A 22,820-nucleotide genomic window follows, 5' to 3' on the forward strand; every position below is an offset into this window, starting at 1 on the left:
GGGCTGCCCACTGCCCACGGCTCTTCGGGAGCCCAGCCCCCGCCCTGCCTGCCAGAGTTGGAGCTCAGGACACCAGCGGGCATGATCCAGGAATCGGAGCTGCTGGCTGCGGGGTGCCTGGCCGCCCTCTTCCTCTCGGTCAGCCCACCCCCCACCCCTCAGAAGCCCAGTCAACGCCAGAAGAGATCAAGCCTCGAATTAAAATGCGCAGTGTTTCTAAAGGGAAGAGAAATGTCACATAGAAAGTATTACAAAAAAGGATTAAGTTTGTCAGCTGTCCAAACACTATTAAGACCACATGCTTTATACAGCGGCAGCGGGGCCGAGCCCCTCCTCGGACAGCGGGCAGAACCGGGGCCAGGCCCGGGCGGCGGCGCTGCTGGAGGCGACGGGGGTGGGGGTGGCAGCCAAGTGCTAGGAGATCTGCTGCTTCTGGAGCCTCCGTTCGGCGGCCGCAGCCAGCATCCTCCGACGCAGGGTCACAGGGTCGGAGGTCGTGCCTTCTGACGACAGGCAGCTCTCGGAGGCTGAGTCGACTTCAGAACTTCTGTTCAGGAAACGCCTACAAAAGCCAAAGGACTTGCGTGAGATGGGATGGAAGCTCTGGAACATGGACTTGTGAAACGCACAGGCCGTGTCTTTGTCTGTAATTCTCCCATTTCCCAGACAGCGCCGTGAGGCAGTCACTCGGCAGCAGCCCGTGAAGAAGACACCTGTCCCCAGATGGGAGAAGCTCTGTGCCGAGGCCCGCTGAGGGCTCTTCAGCCCCTCCTGCTGCACAGGCCACTCGTAGGGCCACCCGAGCGGCCAGGAGGGCGGGCCTGGGAGTGGACACCAGCCCGGGGGGAGCCTCTCTGGGCCTGTTTTTTCAGCTCTACTTCTAGCCCGTAAGTGCAATGACAGTGCTCCCTCCGAGAGGGCAGTGAATCTGATTCATCAGCACAAAGGGCTTAGGTCACACTAGCACACAGGTGCTCCAAAAAAGAGTGACCGAAGCCGTCCACGGGAGACGACCAGCTGCTGGAGGTTACCAGTTAGGCCCAGACCCTTCGGTTTTCCAAGATGTTTGGAATCAGAATGTTTCTAATGGTTTTTCAATGTTGGCCCTCTGTTTAAAAAAGGCACAGTGTGGGCCTGATACAAGGGCCTTTGGGCCACCAGGTTGTGACCGGAGATTTAGATGAGTGAGAGCCAGAGATCAACTCACTTGCGAGCCTGCTGCAGGAGGTCATCCTTCCGCTGGACCAGCATGCGCTGCCTCTCATCCGCAGACTTGGAGAAGCGGCTCCCCCGGGCCTCAAAGTCTTCCCCCTCACTGGGCTCCACCTCCACCTCGCTGAAATCCAAGGCCTCCTCCAGCCGAGGACCGAGGTCTAGCGGCACACGCTCAGTCTGGGCACAGAGGAAGCGAGGGACCACTGTGACCGCAGGCCACCCTCCTAAGAGCAGATTCCCCACCTAACCCAAGTGCCCCAGTGTTCTTCTGGACCCACGGGGAGGTGCGCTGCCAGCTGGGGAACCAGCAGCATATGCGGAATGGCCGATGGGGGCTCCTGAAGGACCAGCTGCTGTATAGGCTTGGGCCCCACTAGAAACAGCATCTGACTAAATGTTCGGTATTAGTGAAATTGTTGTACAGGATTATCAGTATGGAAAAACAGAGGCACCTCGAAATTGTACTGTCAGAAAGTAATAAAGTTAACGCTCAGTCTGCATTCTGGGAAGGTTCTGTTCAGCTCTACAAGTCACTCTCACACTTACACAAGTATTATTGCAGTTACTGCACAAATTTTATACCTTCACTGGACTCTGAAAACAGAGGCAGGCAGATTAAAAGGGATAAATTCTAAGGATCTTTTTTTAAACAGCTATAAGTCACACGATTCCTTGTGTAACAGGATATTAAAATGGGACTCTCTCAGTTTGGGCTCAAGTTCTGAACACGAAGACAACGCCCAGGCTCCCCCCCAACACTTGGGCTGTGCTCCTGCCAATGGACCGACCCAAGCAGCCCAGGGTCAGCCCAGCACCCAGCTCTAGGCGACAAGAGTTGAGGTGGAAGAGACTGAGAGACTGGCCTATTTGTAAGCCTTCCTCTGTGTGGCACTCATCTGTCATGCACGGTCACCCGTCCCTGCTTTCAGCCTACTAAGTGAGGGGACTTTAAGAAAGCCATATGTCCAGACCAACACTCCCTACAGTTTGGGGCCCTGGGAACTGGTGGTGACTAACACCCCTGAGGAATCTCGAGACCAAGAAACTTGCTCGTGGCAGATAAAAAAAGTCTCTGAGGGGAGCAAGTTCAACTTGCATTGACCCTAAGGCCCTGTTGTGTGTCCTGGGAGATGGCTGTGGGTCCTGCAGGAGGGGACCAGCCTGAGGTTGTTGAAACAGACTTTGCCCACAGGACCACGCGGAGGGTGGTACAGGCTCCACAGAGGTGGGGGCGCGATCACAGAGAGCCGGCCCGGGCTGGGGTTTCCGGTGCTAGATGGGGCAGGGGGTCTGTAAGGTAACAACTGTGAAAGATACATAGACAAAGACACACACACACACACACACACTGGGGTCATGTGGCCAGACCCAACCTGCCCTTCTATACACACATATACACACACACACAGACACACACACACACACCCCACACACAAACACTGGGGTCACGTGGCCAGACCCAACCCGCCTTCCTCCTGAGCCTGACTCCGGAGGAGCTAGAAAGAGCAGCTGGTGAGTGGAGGAGGCGACAAAGGAAGGAAACAGACGCCCACCCCCAGCCCTGCGGGCTTCCAAGCCAGCCTGAGCTCAGGCAGGGGAGAGCCTCTGCATTCAGTACCGGCACAGTTCATGCCGCGCCTGGGCTACGTCGAGGTCTTTGCTAAGAGACCGTTATCCGAGGACTTCTTACTTCTTGAGAAAGACTGAAACCACTACATACCATGTTCCTTGTGAAATAAGTCATTTTCCTTCACTGTGCAAGAAAAAATTCAGACACTTTCATGTTAACTGTAAAAACAGAGGTGGGGAACTGGGACAGAAAATGAAAGTGCTCTCCTCCCAAGGGGCCCCCAGCCAGCCCAGCACTCAGATCTAGGCTGGACCAGCTGCCTAAAAACCTACAAATGCAAACCTGAATCCCTTCTTCAAAAGCCAGGCGCCATTTTACAAATGCTGCCCAATCCAAACATGGATTTGTGTTAGAAAAATTTAACTCAGCAATGGATTCTGAAAAAGTCTTAGTCTTACGGTTTCCAATTTGCAGGGAAAAGCATTCAAAGTGAAAACAGTTTCCAAGTCAGGTATTAGAACAGCTGCTTCAAGAAGCACCCCGAGAGACACTGGAGGATGAGGCGACACCAGGGTCGGACCCGAACCCTGTGAGTGGGAAGCCTCACATCACAGACACACAATGACCGGGTGGTTTGGGAGTTTTTCCAGTCTATTAAAGTTTCTGGAAAAGTGTGGTCACTGATTAGGCAAATTGGAAGTAGAGATGAAGGGTGTAAGCCAGAGCCCAGGGGGCCGAAAGCGTGCAGAGGGGCGCGCCTCTGCCCTGGAAACCAGACAGAGGAGCTGCCTGCGGACAGGGCGGCCACCTGAGGCCCCCAAGTGCGCATCTAGGCAGAGCTAGCTCCCAGGAAAACCATGCACCTCCCACCTCCACACCACGCAGAGGGTCTCGTTTGCTTGAAGTACATGGAAGCACCTGGAAATGCTGAGTTGGGCAAGTGAGGTGTGTGGGAGAAGACCTCAACAGTCTCCGTCTGGGTTCAGATGTCCAATCCCCCTATGTCCTGCCTATACCCAGCTTTCCTCTGCCCCTCCTAGTGCTCAAGCTCAAGGCGGCAGAGCTGGCCTGGGGACAGCATGACTCTGTTCTCCTCCAGGTCCTGAGGATAATGCCCAGGGAGCGGGCTGCAGGCCCTGGATAGAAATGCAGGCCATGCTGAGGGCACCGATCGGTTTGTTAACCTGAAATCCTGGGATGCTGTGGCACAGGGCCTTCTCTGCCACCCCGGCCCGAGGCTTCATGAACATGAGAGGCAGGACTGAAGACCACTGCCAGGCACGGGAATGCACACACTCTCTCCCCAGGGTGCAGGCCTTACCTGCAGAGAAGCTTCTCCCTCCTCCTGGTCTCCGTTTGGTCTATCCACAGGACTGTTCAATGCCGGCCTGATGCCATCTGAGCGCTGAAAGGCAAACAGCAGCACAGACAGTCTGGAGCTGCTCGGGGCTTAGAGAACAGGGCCAGGGAGAAGCCGGGGTACGGAGAGAGCTTGGGTCCCCAGCAGTGTCTGGGCTTTGACAAAGTCTGCGGCAGCAATAAAGCTGCCACTGACAGCAAAAATAAGGCAAGGGAGCCCGAGGCCTGAGCTTCAGATATCACCTGGCTCCCATTCTGCCTTCCCTCAGGAACAGTGACCACACAACGGGAACATACCAACAGCAGGTAACACTGACTGAGCACTTACAGAAACCCGACAGGACCACCTCATTGATCTTAACACTCTGTGAAGCAGCTACTGTTGTTCCTCTCATTTGCAGCCAGTCTGAGATCCTGGCCGAGGCCACAGATGCACTGAAGCCCTGTCCATCTCCCTGGAAGGTCCTGCCACCTCAGTGCCAGCTGGCCAGGCTTCGTATCACTGCTAAGAACTTGCTCTGCCTGCACAAGGTCACCGTGCACCCCACCCCCTCAAGTGGCCCTCAGCCAACAGTTGATGGGAACTGGCATCCAAATGGCCCCACTCCCCACCCTCCGGAGGCCTCCCGTGGGATCAAGCTCTAGTCATTCAGGACACTAAGCTGCTCTAACAAGCACTTACTGGCTGCCTCCCCCCACCTGCACCCATCTCATAGCCCCACCTGCTGCCTGTGTCCTAGAACCTTCCCAAATGACCCACTGGCACTAGAACCCTTGTCCCAGGGTCTACTGCTGGATAATCCAAAGTCAACAGCCAGGTCAAACAGGGAAGGACCGATAAGCCACGTCTAACATCAGCCCATTTGACTCCAAACTCCAGGCTTGTTCTCTCTCAAAAGATTCTCAAGTTTTAGGATTTTGTTAACACATTTCCATATATTCTTATGCACAAAGTTGAATGATTTCTTGTTAAATGACTCCCTGGTCATGTACTGATCCCCTGGGCCTGCCAGAGAGCTTGCTTCAGAACGTTAATATTTCGGTCAAATCACTGTGTCTTACATCTGAAACTAATACAACATTGTCCACCACCCTTTAATAATAAAATTTAAGTTAATAAATAAGTAAAACGTTAATACCCCTTGTACTCAAAGAGGTTATATAATGGGTCAGGAAATCTGTCCTTGTTAAAGCAGTCAGGAGTCCCAGCATCACAGAGCTGTCACACCTGATGGAAAAATCACACCAAGGTGCCCAGCCAACCAGGGACGGAGGGCATTGCCTCCTATAGCTGGGGGCAGCCAATAGCAGCCTGCAGGCCAAATTCCCCCTTCCACCTATTTTTGTAAATGTTTCCTAGAAACCAGTCAGGCACCCACACTCACATACTGTCCATGGCTGCTAATGGCAGAGCAGAGACATTACAACAGGGACCCGGTACACGAAGCCTACAATATTTCTAACTGCCATTTACAAAAAAGGCTGCCAATCCATCCGAGAGGAACCGATGCCATGACGACCTACAGGGCCAGGCAAAGTGGGCAGACTTGCGGTATCCACCTGTACAAAACATTTTCCCCAATACATTTGTCTTTGTCTTCCTCCGAGCCCCTGGGGTGGGTCTGTCCTCAGTTAAGATGTGCAAAGTTAGGAAATTCATCAATCATGATTGATAATTAAGGAACTAAAAGTTAATCTACAGGATTAAGTCTTTGTGAAGAATGAATCTATTTTGCACTTACCTGTGTGGGAAAAGGGACTTGAATCCGTCCTTCTAAAATGTTGTCTGTGGTTATTTCCACCGAGCGGGTCAGCTGGAGGTCCTGCAGCACGAGGTGGTATGGAACCTGGGGAAACATTTCTTGAATCTGATGAGCCTGGAGGAACACAAACACAGAGGCCATGAGATAGTCACTCTTTTTTTTTTTTTTAAAGATTTTATTTATTTATTTGACAGAGAGAGATGACAAGCAGGCAGAGACGCAGGCACAGAGAGAGGAGGAAGCAGGCTCCCTGCCCAGGACTCTGGAAGCAGGCTCCCAGGATCCCTGCCCAGGACTCTGGAAGCAGGCTCCCAGGATCCCAGGACTCTGAGATCATGACCTGAGCCGAAGGCAGTGGCTTAACCCACTGAGCCACCCAGGTGCCCCGAGACATTCACTCTCGAGAGTTACTGCTCGGGGCTGTGGTGTACAGCAAGCTCTGCGCACTGAACCTGGCATCTGGTCTTGAACACATGAGCAAGAGGCCTCTCTATTCTGCACGTCCCGGTCAACCTCACTGCTTCTGGCGTTTTTCCACAAACAGGTAACTTGGGACAGCATCACTTTCAAGATAAAAAGAGCACGGAAATCCAGCTGGATCCCAAAACAGGCTCAACTCGAAAATTCCAGTTTTAAAGTGTTCATTTTAAAGGTCAGTGTAACTGGGGTTGGGGGGGGAAAAAAAAAGCGTCCTCCTTAAAGAACACCACCAAAAAGGAACAAACTTCTGATACACGGCCACATGGACAAAATTCAAATGCCTAGAGTAAGTGAAAGAGCCTGACTCATAAGGCTATTACTATAGAATTCCATTTCTATAGCATTCTAGAATAGGCAAAATCAAACGACACAAGACAGATAGGTGGTTGCCAGAGGCTGGGGTGGGGAGAGAAAGTGATGACAAAGCGGCATGATGTCATCTGGGGCAGGGGAGATGGAACCATTCTCTATCTTGAGGATGGTGACGGCCACACAATTGTAGGAGTTACAAGATCCACAGAATCAGATACTACAAAGGGTGAATCTACCATACATAAATTATACTACAACCGGGAAAAAGAAGATTAAAAAGAATGTAAACTTGGAACCTGAGAGCTGCAAGTTTCAGACTGCAGTCAAGAAACATCAGCAAGTCCACGCTGGGCTGAGTGGCAGTCGGGGTGCAGGGAAGGCAGCACAGGTCTCCGGCCCACCCCCACCCACGCTCACATCAAAGGGGTCCAGACTTTGTTTTTTTCATGTATGTGTATTTGTTTTATAATGCTTATATTCATGGTTTTGTTTGTGGAAAAGCCCAACAATCAAAAGGAAAAAAAAGGAATAATGGGATTGCTTTAGAGGCACAAGGAAGTCTGCTTACAGGGGCGCTAGCTCGGCAGGAGCAGGGTGTTCTAGCTAGTAGAGGGGAAGGCATCCAACATCAGGGCCTTGAAAGCCAAGATCAGGGTGCTTAGTGTCTCGCTGGGGCACAAGGACAAGACAAGCAGAGTCCTGCCGCAGGCCCCATGTCCCCCACACACCTGGCACCCCGAAGGGTTTACAGGAATGAGAGCTGAGCATTTTTTCCTCCAGGTTGAATCAAAGCTAAATGGAGAGGAGTCCATAAAAACCTCGACAATCAGATAGCATTCTTCTCTAAAACAGCTTTCCCTTCACTTCCCAAATAAAAACATGCCCGAGATTCATTTTACTAGACCAAAGCTCTTCTTCCAGAAAATCCAGTGAGTTCAATATTGGATCTTTATAAAAAATGTATGGGGCCAGTACACTTGGGGTGCTAAAAATAGGCTATTCCAATCCATCATGGAGCTGGAAGAAGAGAGCCAGAGCCTCTCTGAGAAGTCTAAACACCCCAGCCTAGGCTTAGAGGTTCACGTGCCCAGGATTCTGATTTTCTTAGGGAGCAAGTGAGGTGATCCACCTGCAGAGCTCTGACAGCTGCCGGGGCCCGAAGTCCACTCGCAGAGCCAGACTCGAGCCAGCGGGAGGCCGCATCAGGCTGCCACACTGCAGACCACATGCACCCGTTATGACGTCACGCACGCACTGCTGATGTGGCTGAGCAAAGGAGTACTGGTGAGCCTTAAAAACAAAAGAAGTTCTGGCCCCTGCTACTACGTGGATGAACCGTGGCAAGTAAAACAGGCCAGCCACGAAATGACAAACATGATCCCACAGGTGTTGCTGGGACAGGGGCTTGGGTGCACGGAGGAAAGGATGGGAGCGTGACTTCGCTGGCTCCTTCTCCACAGCTTCTGAAACCTGTGTAAAATGGCCTGTTCAAAAACCTTAAAAAAAAAAAAAAACTTAGAAAATCAAAACTCCCCGATGCCCTAATCCTCTCAAGCCACCACTTCTATCCCACTGCTTCTCCAGCTGCCACGCGTTTCCAGTCCACTGAGAGTATCCAAGCCCACAGGCCTCGGAGACCACCTGCTCCTCAGCGAGGAACAGACACCGCCGTGACATCTCCGCTGGGACAGCTCCCGCCCGGCCTGAGGGGCTGCCGAGGCCCCGGCTCCAGTCCTGCTCCCACCTGGGTCGGTGCACAGCACCTCCACCTGCCCCACGGTGGCACTGAAACCCACTGCGATGGCCACCCCTCCACCCAAAGCACGGTATTGTCGAGGCCCGTCAGTTCACCTTCTGACAAGTGTCGTCACGAGGCCCGTTCTTTTCATCTTTACCACCAACAGCCTGGTCCAACCACACCCTTCTCACCTGCACTGCCGCTGCCTCCCACCTTGGCTCACGGCTTCCCCTCGGCCCCCCAGAATCCAGTCTTCCAGAAGCAAATCATTCTGTTAAATGTCCGTCCGTTGGGGGAGGAAAGAGGCCTTGAACAACCTTCTAATACTTCCAAGACAAAACCTAAATTGGGGGGGGCGCCTGGGTGCTCAGGTGGTGAAGCCTCTGCCTTCGGCTCAGGTCGTGATCTCAGGGTCCTGGGATGGAGTTCCACATCAGGCTCCCTGCTCAGTGGGGAGCCTGCTCCTCCCTCTGCTTCTACCCTCCACCCCCACTTATGCACACTCTAATAAATAAAATCTTTAAAAAAAAAACATCTTTAAAAAAAAATTTAAACCGGACTGTGGCCTACTAAGCCCTGCCTGGCCTGGATCTGCAAGCTCAGTTCTCGCCATTGTCCTGATCCCAGACTTGCTAGGCTCTAGCCACCTCTCTGCCCGCAGTGCTTTCTCGCCTCCCAGCATCCACACCCATGGTTTCCACTGCCTGTTTCCCCCAACTGCCTCCTCCTCATCCTTCGGTTTCAGTTGAGGTATCGCCCCTGGGAGAGAAGTCCTTGGCCGCCTCCCCTAACACAGCCCTCACGGCCCCTACCCTGCCACATCACCAGCCTGACTCCCTGCGGGGCCCTCACCACATCGGCAGTAAGCTCCCTTGTTTCTGCGTGTAATCAGGCGTCCGGGCTAGAATCTACGCCCCCAGGAGTGGGGCCCACAACCGCCTTGTTATCTGGCAGGGGCTGTGCGACTGTTTACAGGGCACAGTGCCTGTCACAAGAACAGGCTTTCAGGACAGCTTTGTCGAATCAAGTCGTGAAGAGAAAGACACGAATGAACAATGAACCAGGGACACTCTGAAGCACTGACCAGGCTTACCGAGGGCAACCAGAGGCCCTATCTCAGCAGGACCGGGGTAGGGAGCATTGTCAGACTCCTGCATTTACAGTCACAGTGAACTCTAAATTGCAATGATGAACATATTGCTCTAACTCTACAGAACAAAAATACACAGCACATGATAAAGCTTTAGAAACACACAAAGAATATCTGGAGACTACCCTTGAGCCAGCAGCATGCGTGCCTTCAGATCTCAAAGTATACCCGTGTACCTCCACAGACACGTGTGTGCTTATGTATTTGGGGAAAGAAGGGGGCCAGGGGTCAGGAAACACATTTCGTAGGCCCAATATAACTTTTAATAAAAGACCCATCATTCTCTCTAGTCACTGAATCTCCAAATACTTCTGGCTAAAATCCAGGAGAGCCCCCAGATTGGCCTAGAGCATGATGAAGTGAGTGTGGCAGGGCTCAGAAAAGAATAAATTATCTGCCACGCAATGGAACTGAAAGCTGGTTTAGGGGCGCCTGGATGGCTCTGTGGGTTAAAGCCTCTGCCTTCGGCTCAGGTCATAATCCCGGGGTCCTGGGATTGAGCCCCGCATCGGGCTCTCCGCTCAGTGGGGAGCCTGGTTCCTCCTCTCTCCCTCTCTCTGCCTGCCTCTCTGCCTACTTGTGATCTCTGTCTGTCAAATAAATAAAATCTTAAAAAAAAAAAAAAAGAAGAAGAAGAAGAAAGAAAAGAAAATGAAAGCCGGTTTCCAAAGCGGTTCCAAGTCTGGAAACACAGGAATTTAAGTGGTCGCAGTGAATACAGAAGATGCCCCTGAGAATCCCGCTACTCCACCAAGGGGAGCCTGCACACCCCGCACACCGTCAACCCCTCTTCAGTGGGTCACCATCCTGGCGCGCTCAGGGCCCCTTACCATTGCGTTCAGCTGTGAGTTGCTGGCCTGCGTAATGCCTAGAATGTTGGTGGTGTGCATCACCTCGACGGAAAAACTCGGCAGCCAACTGGCAATCCGGGACCCTAAGACAAACGAGAAGCCAGCACAAATTAGAGATCCCTTTCCCTGTGTTGTCTACTTTGGTGTCGGCCACTCCGGGCCACCAGATGATTCCACTGAGGCCTTACTACAGGCCAGGCCTTTTGCTCCGAGGGTCCCATGTGGACAAGCTCATGTCTAAAGCCTCACATAGTACACATGGTATCGTCATCTACTGGGATCCCCATTCTACTTAGTGGGATCCCAGTGGCCATGGCATTTTGCCCCCACAGCACTCAGAAGTTAGATAACTTGCCCAAGTCCATACAATTTAATTATGGGGGTCAGGATTTGGAATCAGTCAGGTTCCAGAACACTTCACCACCAGGCTCTCCCACTTTCCCGTGGCTCTGGGTCCACACGTCAATCTGCCCATAGCCTGGCAAATAAGGGAGCTTTTTCAAGGTTCTACAATCGCTACAAAGAGGGCTTTGTGCTCTTCTCTTTCACACTATACACATTTACTACTCATGTGGACATGTCACTTTCACAACGACGTTCAAGAAGTATTTTCTATTTAATCATCTGATTTGAAGATCCTGATTTTCTGATACAATTCAAAATTCTTTTCAGAGTGTCCCATGACACAGGCTTGTGGACTCAAAGTACCAAGAAGTCTGCTGCTTCTGCCATTTCCCTAAGAAAAGAGGATCCCAAGATAAAACAGCACCAGGGAGCCGGGGTGGCTCAGTCGGTTGGGCGTCTGACTCTGAGTTTCAGCTCAGGTCATGACCTCCGGGTCGTGAGACTGGGCCCCGTGTTGGGCTCTGTGCTCCACACAGCGTCTGCCCAAGATTCTCTTCTTCTCTCTCCTCCTGCTCCCCCGCTCACTCTCTCTCAAGTAAAAATCTTTACCATAACAACAAAACACCACCAAGTATTGGCTGTGAAGCAACCTGCTGTCAAAGCCACACATTTAGGGGTTATTTCCATCTCCTTCCCAAAGAGGCACTAAGGCCTGGAATATAAAACAGGCTAAATGGGTCTCAAGGCCTTGCCCAACAAAAAACTGGGTAATTATTTCACGTACTTACCAGAGAGAAACAAAGCTGACTTTTCTGTTTTGACTAAGTTTTTAGTAATAATTCGTAACGTAACAGACTACACAGCCGGGCCCCATGTGTACTATCTGCCTGCGCCGTTCCGAGGTCACACCTGATAGAGGCCTTAACTGAGCCAACAAAGCAGCCGCCTCTAAGGCCTTGAGCGGCCACGGCCCAGCCAGCCAAGCGGCCTCACCTCCCGCTCTCAGAGACCAGACTCTGCTGTCCTTGATCCTCCTCTCAGAGGTCTCCCCAACACGCCACGGCTCCCGCCACGCTCCACCCTTGGAAACTCAAATCCCAGTTCTGAACAGCACAGCTCCCAACAAAATTCCAGGAACACCTGTTCCACGGTAACAAATAGGAACTCACAGAACTCAGTGGTATCAAAAACAGAGGAGAATCCATAACAGCTTATCTCAACGTGGATTAAGGAAAGACGGTCAACCAGCCCAATGTGGAGCCCATGGCTTCAGAATTTTAAATGTAGTTTTTACTACAACTCCTTTCAACACTGCCAAGAGGTAGAACACCCATATTTTATGGGTGAGGAAAAGCTTCCAGCTCAGACTCCACTTCTGGTTACTCACTGCAAAGGCTGCCCCGCCATCCTACATTATACTCTTACGCACTGCACTGACAGAACCAATCATTAGCGCCGGTAAACCAGTAAACTGATTAAGTGTGTGCCTCACAGGCATGACTGAGTCAGTACTCGGACCACCTCCTCCTCCCCACCCCCACCCACACATTTGCAGAAAATCCAGCAAATGCCTGGCATAGAGTAACTCCCCAAGGCTATCCGCACCCACAGAACACTTTCAATTAAGAGGGAAATATTTCTAGTAAATTGGCCTACGCAGGGCAATTTATAATTAAAACAGCATCCTCTTAGGGGAGAAAGCCCCTCGGGTACAGCTTTAGAGGTTGAAACTAACCATCAAAGTGGAAGAAGTGATTGTGTTGGTTTAGGCGAGGTCGGCCTTCAGCGGCTGCCACAGGCACCAAATTCTCATCCAAGTTGTCTCCTTGCTGGTCCTCCCGGACCCGGTTATTGTCGGCAATGTTGAGAGACATTCTGCATGTTGGGCAGGAGGTGTCTTGTTCTAGCCAGGAACGAAGGCAGGAGCTACCAGAAAGTCCAGAATAAGATATCCTTAGCATATTTTGTGAGAATTCACCAGAAGCACTCTGAATGTAGCAAATGTGTTGCGATTTTTTTGCTTCTATTTACTGATAGTGAGATTTAAATATAGAGAAATGTTTGCTGACCTTACCTCTTCACTGATATACTTCTAAGCGTGTTCTGCTGTGAATATTAATTCATCAACATACATGGTCACCTAGCCGGCTCCTGGTCATGACCCTTCTCAAATAAGACCCCAACACATGGCTACCATCTTCCTTTCCAACTCCATTCAACTAGTTCAGAATCCATGTGGCTGCACCCTGGCCTCCTGTGAATCTGAATCTTCTACAGAGTTTGATCAGTGCTCTCAACTCTACTTCAGCTACCCACGAACATGGTCATAACCTTGGCTTTCTCTTCAAACTCTTGACTTCAAACATCTCCCTCTAACTAAAGCTCCTCTCCCTCCAGCTTACCCTGAGCCCCTTATCTGCTGAAAGCACCCTCCCACGATGACACCACTTTCTTATTAAGTATCACAACCCCTCATGCCCTCACTCTCCTCTTTACCTCGCTTACCTCCAACCACTCCTGTCCACCCACCACCTCAGCTTCTCCAACCTTCTACTATTTGTACTCTGCTTTCCCAACAAGGCTGGACACTACTTTCGCCCTCTCTCTCAGGAAATGACAATGTCCTAAGTATGCCAGAGCCAATAACTATTTGGGCTGTCCATTAACGAGAAGTGAACTAACAAAACCAAGGTTGGATGAAATGTCTCTAAGGTTCCTTCCTATTTTATAATAATATATTAACTTTCTTCTAAGATTTCAAGAAGCCTTCCCATCCTATAACATGTTATCTTTTCTCTAAGAATTCAAGGAGGGACTGAATAAAAAGTGCTCACCTCCTCTGTGTCTTTTTTTTTTTTTTAAGATTTTATTTATTTATTTGACAGAGAGAGATCACAAGTAGGCAGAGAGGGGGGAAATAGGCTCCCTGCTGAGCAGAGACTCAATCCCAGTACCCTGAGATCATGACCTGAGCTGAAGGCAGCAGCTTAACCCACTGAGCCACCTGGTGCCCTCCTCTGTGTCTTTTTAGTATCTGGAGACATGGGCACATATCATGTTAGGAAGGAGAGCCTCACCCCAAAGCAATGACCCCCAAAACCTCTGGCAACCTGTCAGTACTTAGGTATCAAAATCGTCGCCAAGGCCAGGATGGAGCTACTTCTTACCATCTGTGCACCAGAGGAGTTTATAACAATAATGTGACCAAAACACGAGTGTCTACAGCCAATTTTATCACATTTGAATAAAGTTTCCGTTTGTGACCATTTAGTCAAATAAATGATTGTATTTTTTAAAAGCTCACTTCCCTTCCTCATAAGGGAAGTCGATGATTAATTAATTAATTAAAGTCTGTTTCCCTAATGAACATCCTTAAATCACACCACCAGTAAAATTAGCCTTGTGTGGGACTACAGAAGTATGTTAAGATCCAAGGCACCCTCCAATAATGCTACACTGTGACACACTTTTCATCAGCAAACCTAATTTTATTTTGTATTCTGCAAAACCTTCCCACATCAAATATAATAGCCTGAAAACTTCAAGGTGAGAACCACCAGATACAGTGACCTTAGAAATCAAATGCTAGAGTTCCCCAGCCAAAGAAACCAAACCTCAGAGAAAAATGGGTATTTTTCTCTGTGACTATACTCATACCCTATTGAAAGAGTATTTCTCCCCTTTCTAAGTATGACACTTCAATGTAATAAAATAGTCACTGGATTTTGAAATCTTCTAAAGGCATCTTCCATGAAAACAAATTAGCTACACAATCTCCTGGCATCTAGACATTTAGTTTTATCATAAATTAAAATGCATTTACCCTTGATTACTGGAGTGTTAAGTCCTGACAGCCAGCTTTTCTCTTTGCAGTACAAGTGCCTGCATTCTTCGATGGCCAAGGCACTCACCTCCAAGATGACTCTCTCAGATAAACACACCGCCAGCCACAGGACTAAATGAGGAGCCAGCAGCCCCCTTAGTTTGTTTCAGAGATCTTGATTGATTTTGGTAACTGACCAAACTGTCCAGTAAGGTAGTTACTATACTATATTTTCTCTTCCTGTGCTTTAAACTCCTATTCTTGCATTTTAAACATTTTTTTAAAGATTTGTTTATTTTAGAGAGAGGGAATGGGTGAGTTGGGGGGTGGAGAACAAGGGGAGATGGAGAGAAGCAGCCTCCCTGCTGAGCTCAGAGCCCCAACACAGGGTTCAATCCCACAACTCTGAGAAAAGGACCTAAGCAAAATTAAGAAGTCAGATGCTTAACTGACTGAGCCACCCAAGTGCCCTCTATTCTTATGTTTTATTTATTTATTTATTTTTTTGAAGATTTTTATTTATTTATTTGACAGAGAGAGAGATCACAAGTAGGCAGAGAGGCAGGCAGAGAGAGAGAGAGAGGGAAGCAGGCTCCCCGCTGAGCAGAGAGCCCGATGCAGGACTCGATCCCAGGACCCCGAGATCATGACCTGAGCCAAAGGCAGAGGCTTTAACCAACTGGGCCACCCAGGTGCCCCTATTCTTACATTTTAAATTCACCAACAGTGAGCCCACAAAACCCTGGGCTTCCATCCTCCAACCTAATAAAAGCAGAACCTGAGGCCCACGCTTTCATCCTACTGATAACCTCACTGTGCAGCCCCAGGTGTTCCATGCGCTTTCCAAGACCTGGGATGTAGAAACCCTTTTCCCCCAAACTTTCCTGATGGTTATTGCTAATGGTATCTTGCAGTCTGCGAATAATAAGAACTACAAGGGCCAGTGTGGCCCCAATACTGATTACTGATAAGCTGAGACCAGCACAAAACAACTATCATCCCACAATCCTGTTCCCATTTTATTAACCAAAGCTTCAGTGTAAGGCAAACCAAGACGTCCTATTCATGTTTGAAAACATTCTCCTGAAAGAAGTCAGTCACAAAAGGTAGGATTCCTTTTATATGAACTGTCCGGAACAGGCAAATTCATAGACAGAAAGCAGGTTAGTGACTGCCTGGTGATGGAGGAGGAGGAAATGGGGACCCATGAGTGTGCGGGGTCATGCTGTGATGACGAAACTGTTTCAAAACTACCAAGAAGTGGTAGCCGCACAACACTGAATGCCCTAAATGCCACTGAACTGTAGACTTTAAGACGGTTCATTGTTAGGTGAATTTTGCCTTCATCAAAGAAGGAAATTGTAAACTTAATCTAATCATGTGCTTTATTTGGAGAAATGCTGCGTGAATTCTCTGGTCTTCCAACCTCAACCAGTGCTATACATGCAGTTACCCAGTCGCACAACCAGGAGAATCCCTGATTCCTCTTCTAGACCTCATTCCCAGAGCCAATTCAGCACCACGCGCCTCCATTCCTCCGATCTGCCCATGTCTCCCCAAGCCCCTTCCAGCCCAAGCTACTCTCAACACACGCCTGAATCACTGAAGCCCTTATTAACCAGTCCTCCTGATCTTCTCAAGCTGCAAATCTGATCCCCAACGCCTCCTACGGCCCTTCAATGACTTCTCACCTTTTCCACCGGCCCTCAAGCCCCTGCAGGTCTAGCTCCTGCCTGCTTCTCCTGCTTCAGCAAACGCCACTCCCTTCGTAGGTTCTAAGTCCTGGTCACACCAATTCTCTTCCAGTTCCTTCCACACACCCCATTCCCTCCTGTTAGAATATCACTCCCCTTTTGCTGACTCAACTCCCACTCATCACCCGGAGTCACTCCTCCAGGCTTGAGTCAGATTCCTTTGCTCCAAGTTCTCAGGAACCACGTTCCTTTCCTTTGGAGTCCTTAGCTCCATTTATACGTACACGTTCAGAAATGTGCCTGGCTGATTTCTGTTCCTCTCCTCCATTAAGCTACAAGCAGCAGGAAAGCAAAGACCGTATCTGCGGTTTCTGTTTTAGCCCCAGACCCCAACAGAACACCCAATATAAAAGAAATTTTATCAACATATGTGTTCTCCATAAATGGACCCACAACTATATGGTCAACTAATCTTTGACAAAGCAGGTAAAGAATATCCAGTGGAAAAGAAGACAACAAATGGTGTTGGGAAAACTGGACAACAATATGCAAAAGAATGAAACTGGACCACTTCCTTATACCATACACAAATATAAATCCAAAAATGGATGAAAGATGGAAATGTGAGACAGGAAACCATCAAAATCCTAGAGAACAGAGGCAGCAGCCTCTTTCACCTCGGCTGTAGTAACTTCTTCCTGAAATATCACTGGAGGCAAGGGAAACAAAAGCAAAAATGAACCACTGGGCCTTCATCAAGATACAGTGCTTCTGCACAGCTAAGGAAATAATCACGAAACTAAAAGGCAGCCTATGTGGGTGCCTGGGTGGCTCAGTGGGTTAAGCCTCTGCCTTGGGCTCAGGTCATGATCTCAGGGTCCTGGGATCGAGCCCCACATCAGGCTCTCTGCTCAGCGGGGAACCTGCTTCCCCCTTTCTCTCTGCCTGCCTATCTCCCTACTTGTGATCTCTCTCTCTCTGTCAAATAAATAAATAAAATCTTTAATTAAAAAAAAATTTTTTTTAAATAAAAGGCAGCCTACAGAATGGGAGAAGATATTTGTAAATGACATATCTGATAAAGGGTTAGTACCAAAATGTATTAAGAACTTATCAAACTCAACACCTAAAAAAGAAGTAACCCAGTTAAGAAATGGGCAGAAGACATTTTTCCAAAGACATCCAGATGGCTAAAACACACATGAAAAGATTCTCAACATCTCTCATCATCAGGGAAATGAAAATTAAAACCACACTGAGATACCACCCCATAACCTGTGAGAATGGCTAAAATTAACAACACAAGGAACAACAGATGTTGGCGAGGATGTGGAGGAAGGGGCAACCCTCTTGCACTGTTGGTGGGAACGCAAACTGGTGCAGCCACTCCGGAGCGCAGTTTGGAGGTTCTTCAAAAAGTTCAAAACAGAACTATTATACAATCCAGTAATGGAATTACTACCCAAAGGATACAAAAACACAGATCTGAAGGGGCACACGCAACCCAATGTTTACAGCGGCACTATCAACAAGAGCCCAGACTATGGAGCGAGCCCAAATGTCTATCGGCTGATGAAGGGATAAAGAAGATGTGGTATATATATGTAATGGAATATACTCAGCCATCCAAAATGAAATCTTGCCATTTGCAATGATGTGGATGGAACTATTACGCTAAGTGAAATAAGTGAGAGAAAGAGAAATACCATATAATCTCACTCATGCGGAGCTTAAGAAAGAAAACATGAACATATGGGAGGGGGGAAAAGAAAAAAGGAGAGAGACACAAACCATAAGAGACTCTTAACAACAGAAAACAAACTGAGGGCTGATGGAGGAAGGCAGGTTGGGGGGGTGGACATTAAGGAGGGCACTTGTGATGAGCACTGGGTGTTGTATGTAAGTGATGAGTAACTGAATTCTACTCCTGAAACCAATATGGTACTGTCTATTAACTAAAATTTAAATTGAAAAAAAGTATTTAAATTTAAAAAATTAACATTAAAATAAAATATACGTGTTTAGCTACTGATGCTCAAGCTTCAAAGCCCTTCTAATATTAAGAAAAGGAGAAGAAAATTGTAGAAGAAATTGAAGAAGAAAAACAATTGGGGAATATAAAATGAGAAGAGGAAGATTAAAGATATAAAGATGAAAATTTTCTCAATGTGCAAAAATGATCACAGATGCAAAAGGCCAAAAATAGCTCAGAGGTACCTCATCATCAAAAAAACATCCAATCCAGGGTGCCTGGGTGGCTCAGTTAGTTAATTCGAGTTAGTTAATCTGACTTCAGCTCAGGTCATGATCTGAGGGTCCTGGAATCAGTGTCTGTTTCTCCCTCTCCTTCTGCCCCTCCCCCTGCTCATGCGCTCTCTCTCAAATTAAAAAAAAAAAATCTTAAAAAAAAAAAAAGATTTTCTGAAAATGCTGTTTTGGTCTCCCTGATAACATCATCAGTTTTTCTGGACTGTTCCGCGGCCCTGGTCCAATCCCCAACTCAACCCACCTCCCTGGCATGTTGCTTTTCTGTTGCTTTTGTGCATGTGCAAAACAGAAAATTACAGTCTCTTGTCCCAGTGAGTGCATAAACTGTTTGAAAGCAAGGATTCCCCCCGTCCCTTTCTTTTAAATCTTGCAGGCATATCTGTACTACTTCAGGGTTTAACTTGACAAGGAATATGAAGACAGCAGACCCAGAAATGACGATGGCAGGCGGTGAGTGGGGAACGGTCCTGCCATATAGAGAAGAGGCGGAGGGATGGAGGAGGACAGCCCAAAGCTTCCCACAGCACTCCCTGCCAGCCCTCCAGCCGGACTGAGGTATTGTCCCCCCTCCCTTGCTAGGAGTGGTCTGGAGCATGGGCCCAAAAAGCACCCTCACGCCCTGGACAGAACACCAGTCCCTACTTGTGGAAAAGATGTCCACAGGGCAGTTTCCTCGCGGCCTGCATGGAGTCCCAGCAGATGGCACAGTCGTCATTGTTGACAGCCAGCTCCTCGGGAGTTGCAACTGCAAACCTGCAAAAGAGACGCAGCCAGCAGACCCCCTCTGTCAGTTCCCCACACATACACTGGGTGCCCCGTCGCAAACTTTGCCCTCTGACAGCAGTTAACAAAGGAAACTGGTTCAAACATTTCCAACCACCAGAAACATTACACCTGCTTTCTCTTCGTAGCCCATCAAAGTTAGAAATGTACACACAGAAACGAACTCTGTCTTAACAACAGCTGTTAGTTCCTTCAACATAACACACTAGCTAAAAATGACTTGAGGGAACATTTTTGGGCAAACCAGAGGAGTTAAGACCCATCCCTGGAGAGCCAAACTGTTCCCCCAGACACTTAAAGGGTACCCATTCATCTCACAGCAGCAGGTTGGCAAGAAAGTCCCTCCTTTGGCGAGCTTAAGAGTGTGTATGTGTGTAAACATGCATGGGGAAGGAGTAAGTGAGACCTACTTCATAAAACAGATCACAGAAGCCCAAGGAAGCTTCCACTTAAGGACAATGATGATAAAAATAATGGCATAATAAGAACTACCTAGAATTTATTGAGCAGCTATTACATACCCACCCTGTTCTAAGCATGTAACCTGCATTACCCCACTGACTCCTCCTAGCAGTTCCTGGACAAAGGCTCTGCTATCATCCCTAGAGCGGAAGCAACTGAGGCACAGAGATCTCACTAAGGTGCCCCCAAATCACAAAGTAAAGCCTCATGTAGGTGAGGATTCACACCAGGCAGTCCATCTCCAGAGATTCCACTTATCATCTTTGCCCTGCTGTTAACAGCTAACAAGAGTGGCTCTCGGATCACCCGGGATCGGTTATTATGGAAGGTCTACAATGAGTCCAGTTGGGCAACACCGGCATGTGCTCGCTCACCTGGCCTCCATGTTGCCAACCACACGCAAGTAGTTCTTGTGCCGGCGGATTCGACGCTGCACTTCGTGGAACAGGTAACGCAGCTGCATGAAGATGACCAGGCTGGCCATGGATAACCAGATGTTGCCAAATAACTTCAAAGGAAGGAGGAAAAATCAAACACACAACAAAAATGAATGGAGAGCCACTGGGTGGCTCAGTGGGTTAAGCCTCTGCCTTCGGCCCAGGTCATGATCTCAGGGTCCTGGGATTGAGCCCCAAGTCAGGCTCTTTGCTCAGCTGGGAGCCTGCTTCCTCCCCTCTCTCTGCCTGCCTCTCTGCCTACTTGTGATCTCTCTCTGTCAAATAAATAAATAAAATCTTAAAAAAAAAAAATGAATGGAAATTTGCTAGTGACAAAGGTGAGGTAGGCAACAGAAGCTCTCATCGGTGGTAAGGGCGAGCTGGAATGACATTTCACCAAGCAAGTGCAGGTATTTCATCTCACTGCCATGACCAATGTACACACTCTTCGGCCTCGACACTCCATCACCACCTATATTTTCTCAGGAATTAATCAGAAATTTAAAAACTTTTTATACACAAAAATATCCGTCCATGCGATTATAAAAAAGAAAACCAGTAAATGAGCAAAATGCCCCGCAGGGAAACAGTCCAGTTGTAAATTCATATAATGTAACAGTATATAGTCATTAGTTATATTTATTATAAAATAAAGTTATATATTAATATTACACTATATTTATGTATAACATTTTTAAAAGATTGATTATACGGGAAAATATCCAAGTGAAAAAAGCCAGATAAAACTATCTTAAAAAACTAGCATATGACAAAAAATTACATAAAGATGTGAAAATAGCAAACAGCTGAATACAATCTAAATATCTACTATGAGGGTTGGTTAATTAAATCATCATACATCTATATAATGGAATTCTTATCCTGAAGGCATTATAATGGTTCAGAAGAACTGTGGCTAACACAGGACAATACAGATAACACATTAGCTTAAAAAAAAAAAAAAAAAAAAAGGCAAAACTAAACTGTATGTCGAAAATACAATCTCAATTTATGACTGTATGTATTTGAATATAAAAAGCAGCAATAAATACAATAAAATGTTAAGTTATCCCCGGGCACTTAGGAGAGCTTTTTAAATAAAAGCTAATTTTTTTTTTTTTTAAGATTTTACTTATTTATTTGACAGAGACAGATCACGAGTAGGCAGAGAGGCAAGCAAAGAGAGAGAGGGGGAAACAGGCTCCCCGCTGAGCAGAGAGCCCGACTCGGGGCTTGATCCCAGGACCCTGAGATCATGACCTGGGCCTAAGGCAGAGGCTTAACCCACTACCCCCTACAAAATAATGGCTACGTATCAGCAGCCACAGAAACTAGGCGGGGCATACAGAATCCCCTTAATTTCATGGTAGAAGAATGACCAGTGTATGGGTCAGTGGAGTTCACAGAGTGTCGGAGGACAACAAACTCCTCCTCAAGTTGGGCTCCAGCCGAAGCGCACGCCATTATTCTACACGCAGCCGCAAAAAGACAGAGGGACATAGCTGCGTCTGTTTTGAGAGATTTTACGCAGTTTACCCATAAACGTTTCATTTCTCATGGACTAAACAGGATTCCTGATTCTAAAACACTTAGCTCTCTGTTAGAGCTCCTTCTGCAGAAGCTTACCAACATGTGAATATGGTGCATGAGGTCCAGGGACAAGAGAGTGAGCTCCATGACAAAATCTGTGTAATAGACATAGGTTCCTTTTCCTTCCCACGTCCCTTCATGGTTGAGGTCCCAGAGGTGAATTACATAGCTGCAGTGAACAGAGAAACATCATTTTAGCAATTTACTAGTACAGCTTAATCTGGCTTAAACATGATGCAGTACAGTCACATTTTTATAGATTTTATATATGTGACACTTAAAACCGACTTTATGAGTAGACCTAATCGCCTCCCTCCCAAATTTCTACTCACCGTAAAATCACATGAGCAGTCCTCACTGTCACGAGAAGAGACTATAAAGAAAGATGTAGTTATTCTTTAGTAAAATTTGGAATTGCTCAGGCCAAACTTAACTTTTACAAAAAGATAAAAGGCAAGCATTTCTCAGTTCAACTAAAACACAGGTTATTCAAGAGGGGGGGACCGTGCTGGGGGGACGGTGGTGGGGAACGGGATGGATGCATTCAAAAGGTACAAACTTCCAGTCACAAGATAAATCAGGACTGAGGATGTCACATCCAACATAATGACTAGAGTTAACACTGCTGTGGCACATCTGAAAGCTGTGGAGAGGGCAGATCCTGCAAGTTCTCATCACAAGAAAACCCCTTTCTTTCTTTTTCTGTATCTCTACTGAGATGATGGATATTAAGGAAGCTTACTGTGATAATGACTTCACAATCTATGTCAGTTATTCGTTAGGCTGTATACCTTAAACTTACACAATGCTGTGTGTCAACTGTATCACAACAAAACTGAAAGCAAAAAAAGGAAGGTTGTTCAAGCTTACCAACTATTTTTGATCTGCTTCAAATTTCCATGGGATGGTTTCATGACCTAGAAACCAACTTTCATTGAGCCTTTTTCTATTAACATTGACTGATTACACCTGACCATCTC

The 22,820-nt window shown here is 47.8% G+C and overlaps 1 protein-coding gene across 1 annotated transcript in view; it reads right to left on the bottom strand.

Moving 5' to 3' along the window:
• Positions 1-270: 270 nt before the first annotated feature.
• AMFR (autocrine motility factor receptor) overlaps positions 271-22,820 on the bottom strand; it is a 39,566-nt gene continuing 17,016 nt past the window's right edge. Inside the window, exons 5-14 of the mRNA XM_032325119.1 lie at positions 22,173-22,213; positions 21,877-22,009; positions 20,188-20,321; positions 19,211-19,321; positions 12,519-12,709; positions 10,418-10,521; positions 5,887-6,021; positions 4,107-4,190; positions 1,208-1,392; positions 271-562 (exon numbers count right to left, since the gene is read on the bottom strand). Coding sequence (XP_032181010.1) covers positions 415-562; positions 1,208-1,392; positions 4,107-4,190; positions 5,887-6,021; positions 10,418-10,521; positions 12,519-12,709; positions 19,211-19,321; positions 20,188-20,321; positions 21,877-22,009; positions 22,173-22,213 — 1,266 coding nt within the window. The 3' untranslated portion in view covers positions 271-414. The remainder of the gene's footprint in view (positions 563-1,207; positions 1,393-4,106; positions 4,191-5,886; positions 6,022-10,417; positions 10,522-12,518; positions 12,710-19,210; positions 19,322-20,187; positions 20,322-21,876; positions 22,010-22,172; positions 22,214-22,820) is intronic.

The sequence above is a fragment of the Mustela erminea genome, chromosome 19 (assembly GCF_009829155.1).
Source record: "Mustela erminea isolate mMusErm1 chromosome 19, mMusErm1.Pri, whole genome shotgun sequence".
In the NCBI taxonomy this organism is placed as follows: domain Eukaryota; kingdom Metazoa; phylum Chordata; class Mammalia; order Carnivora; family Mustelidae; genus Mustela; species Mustela erminea.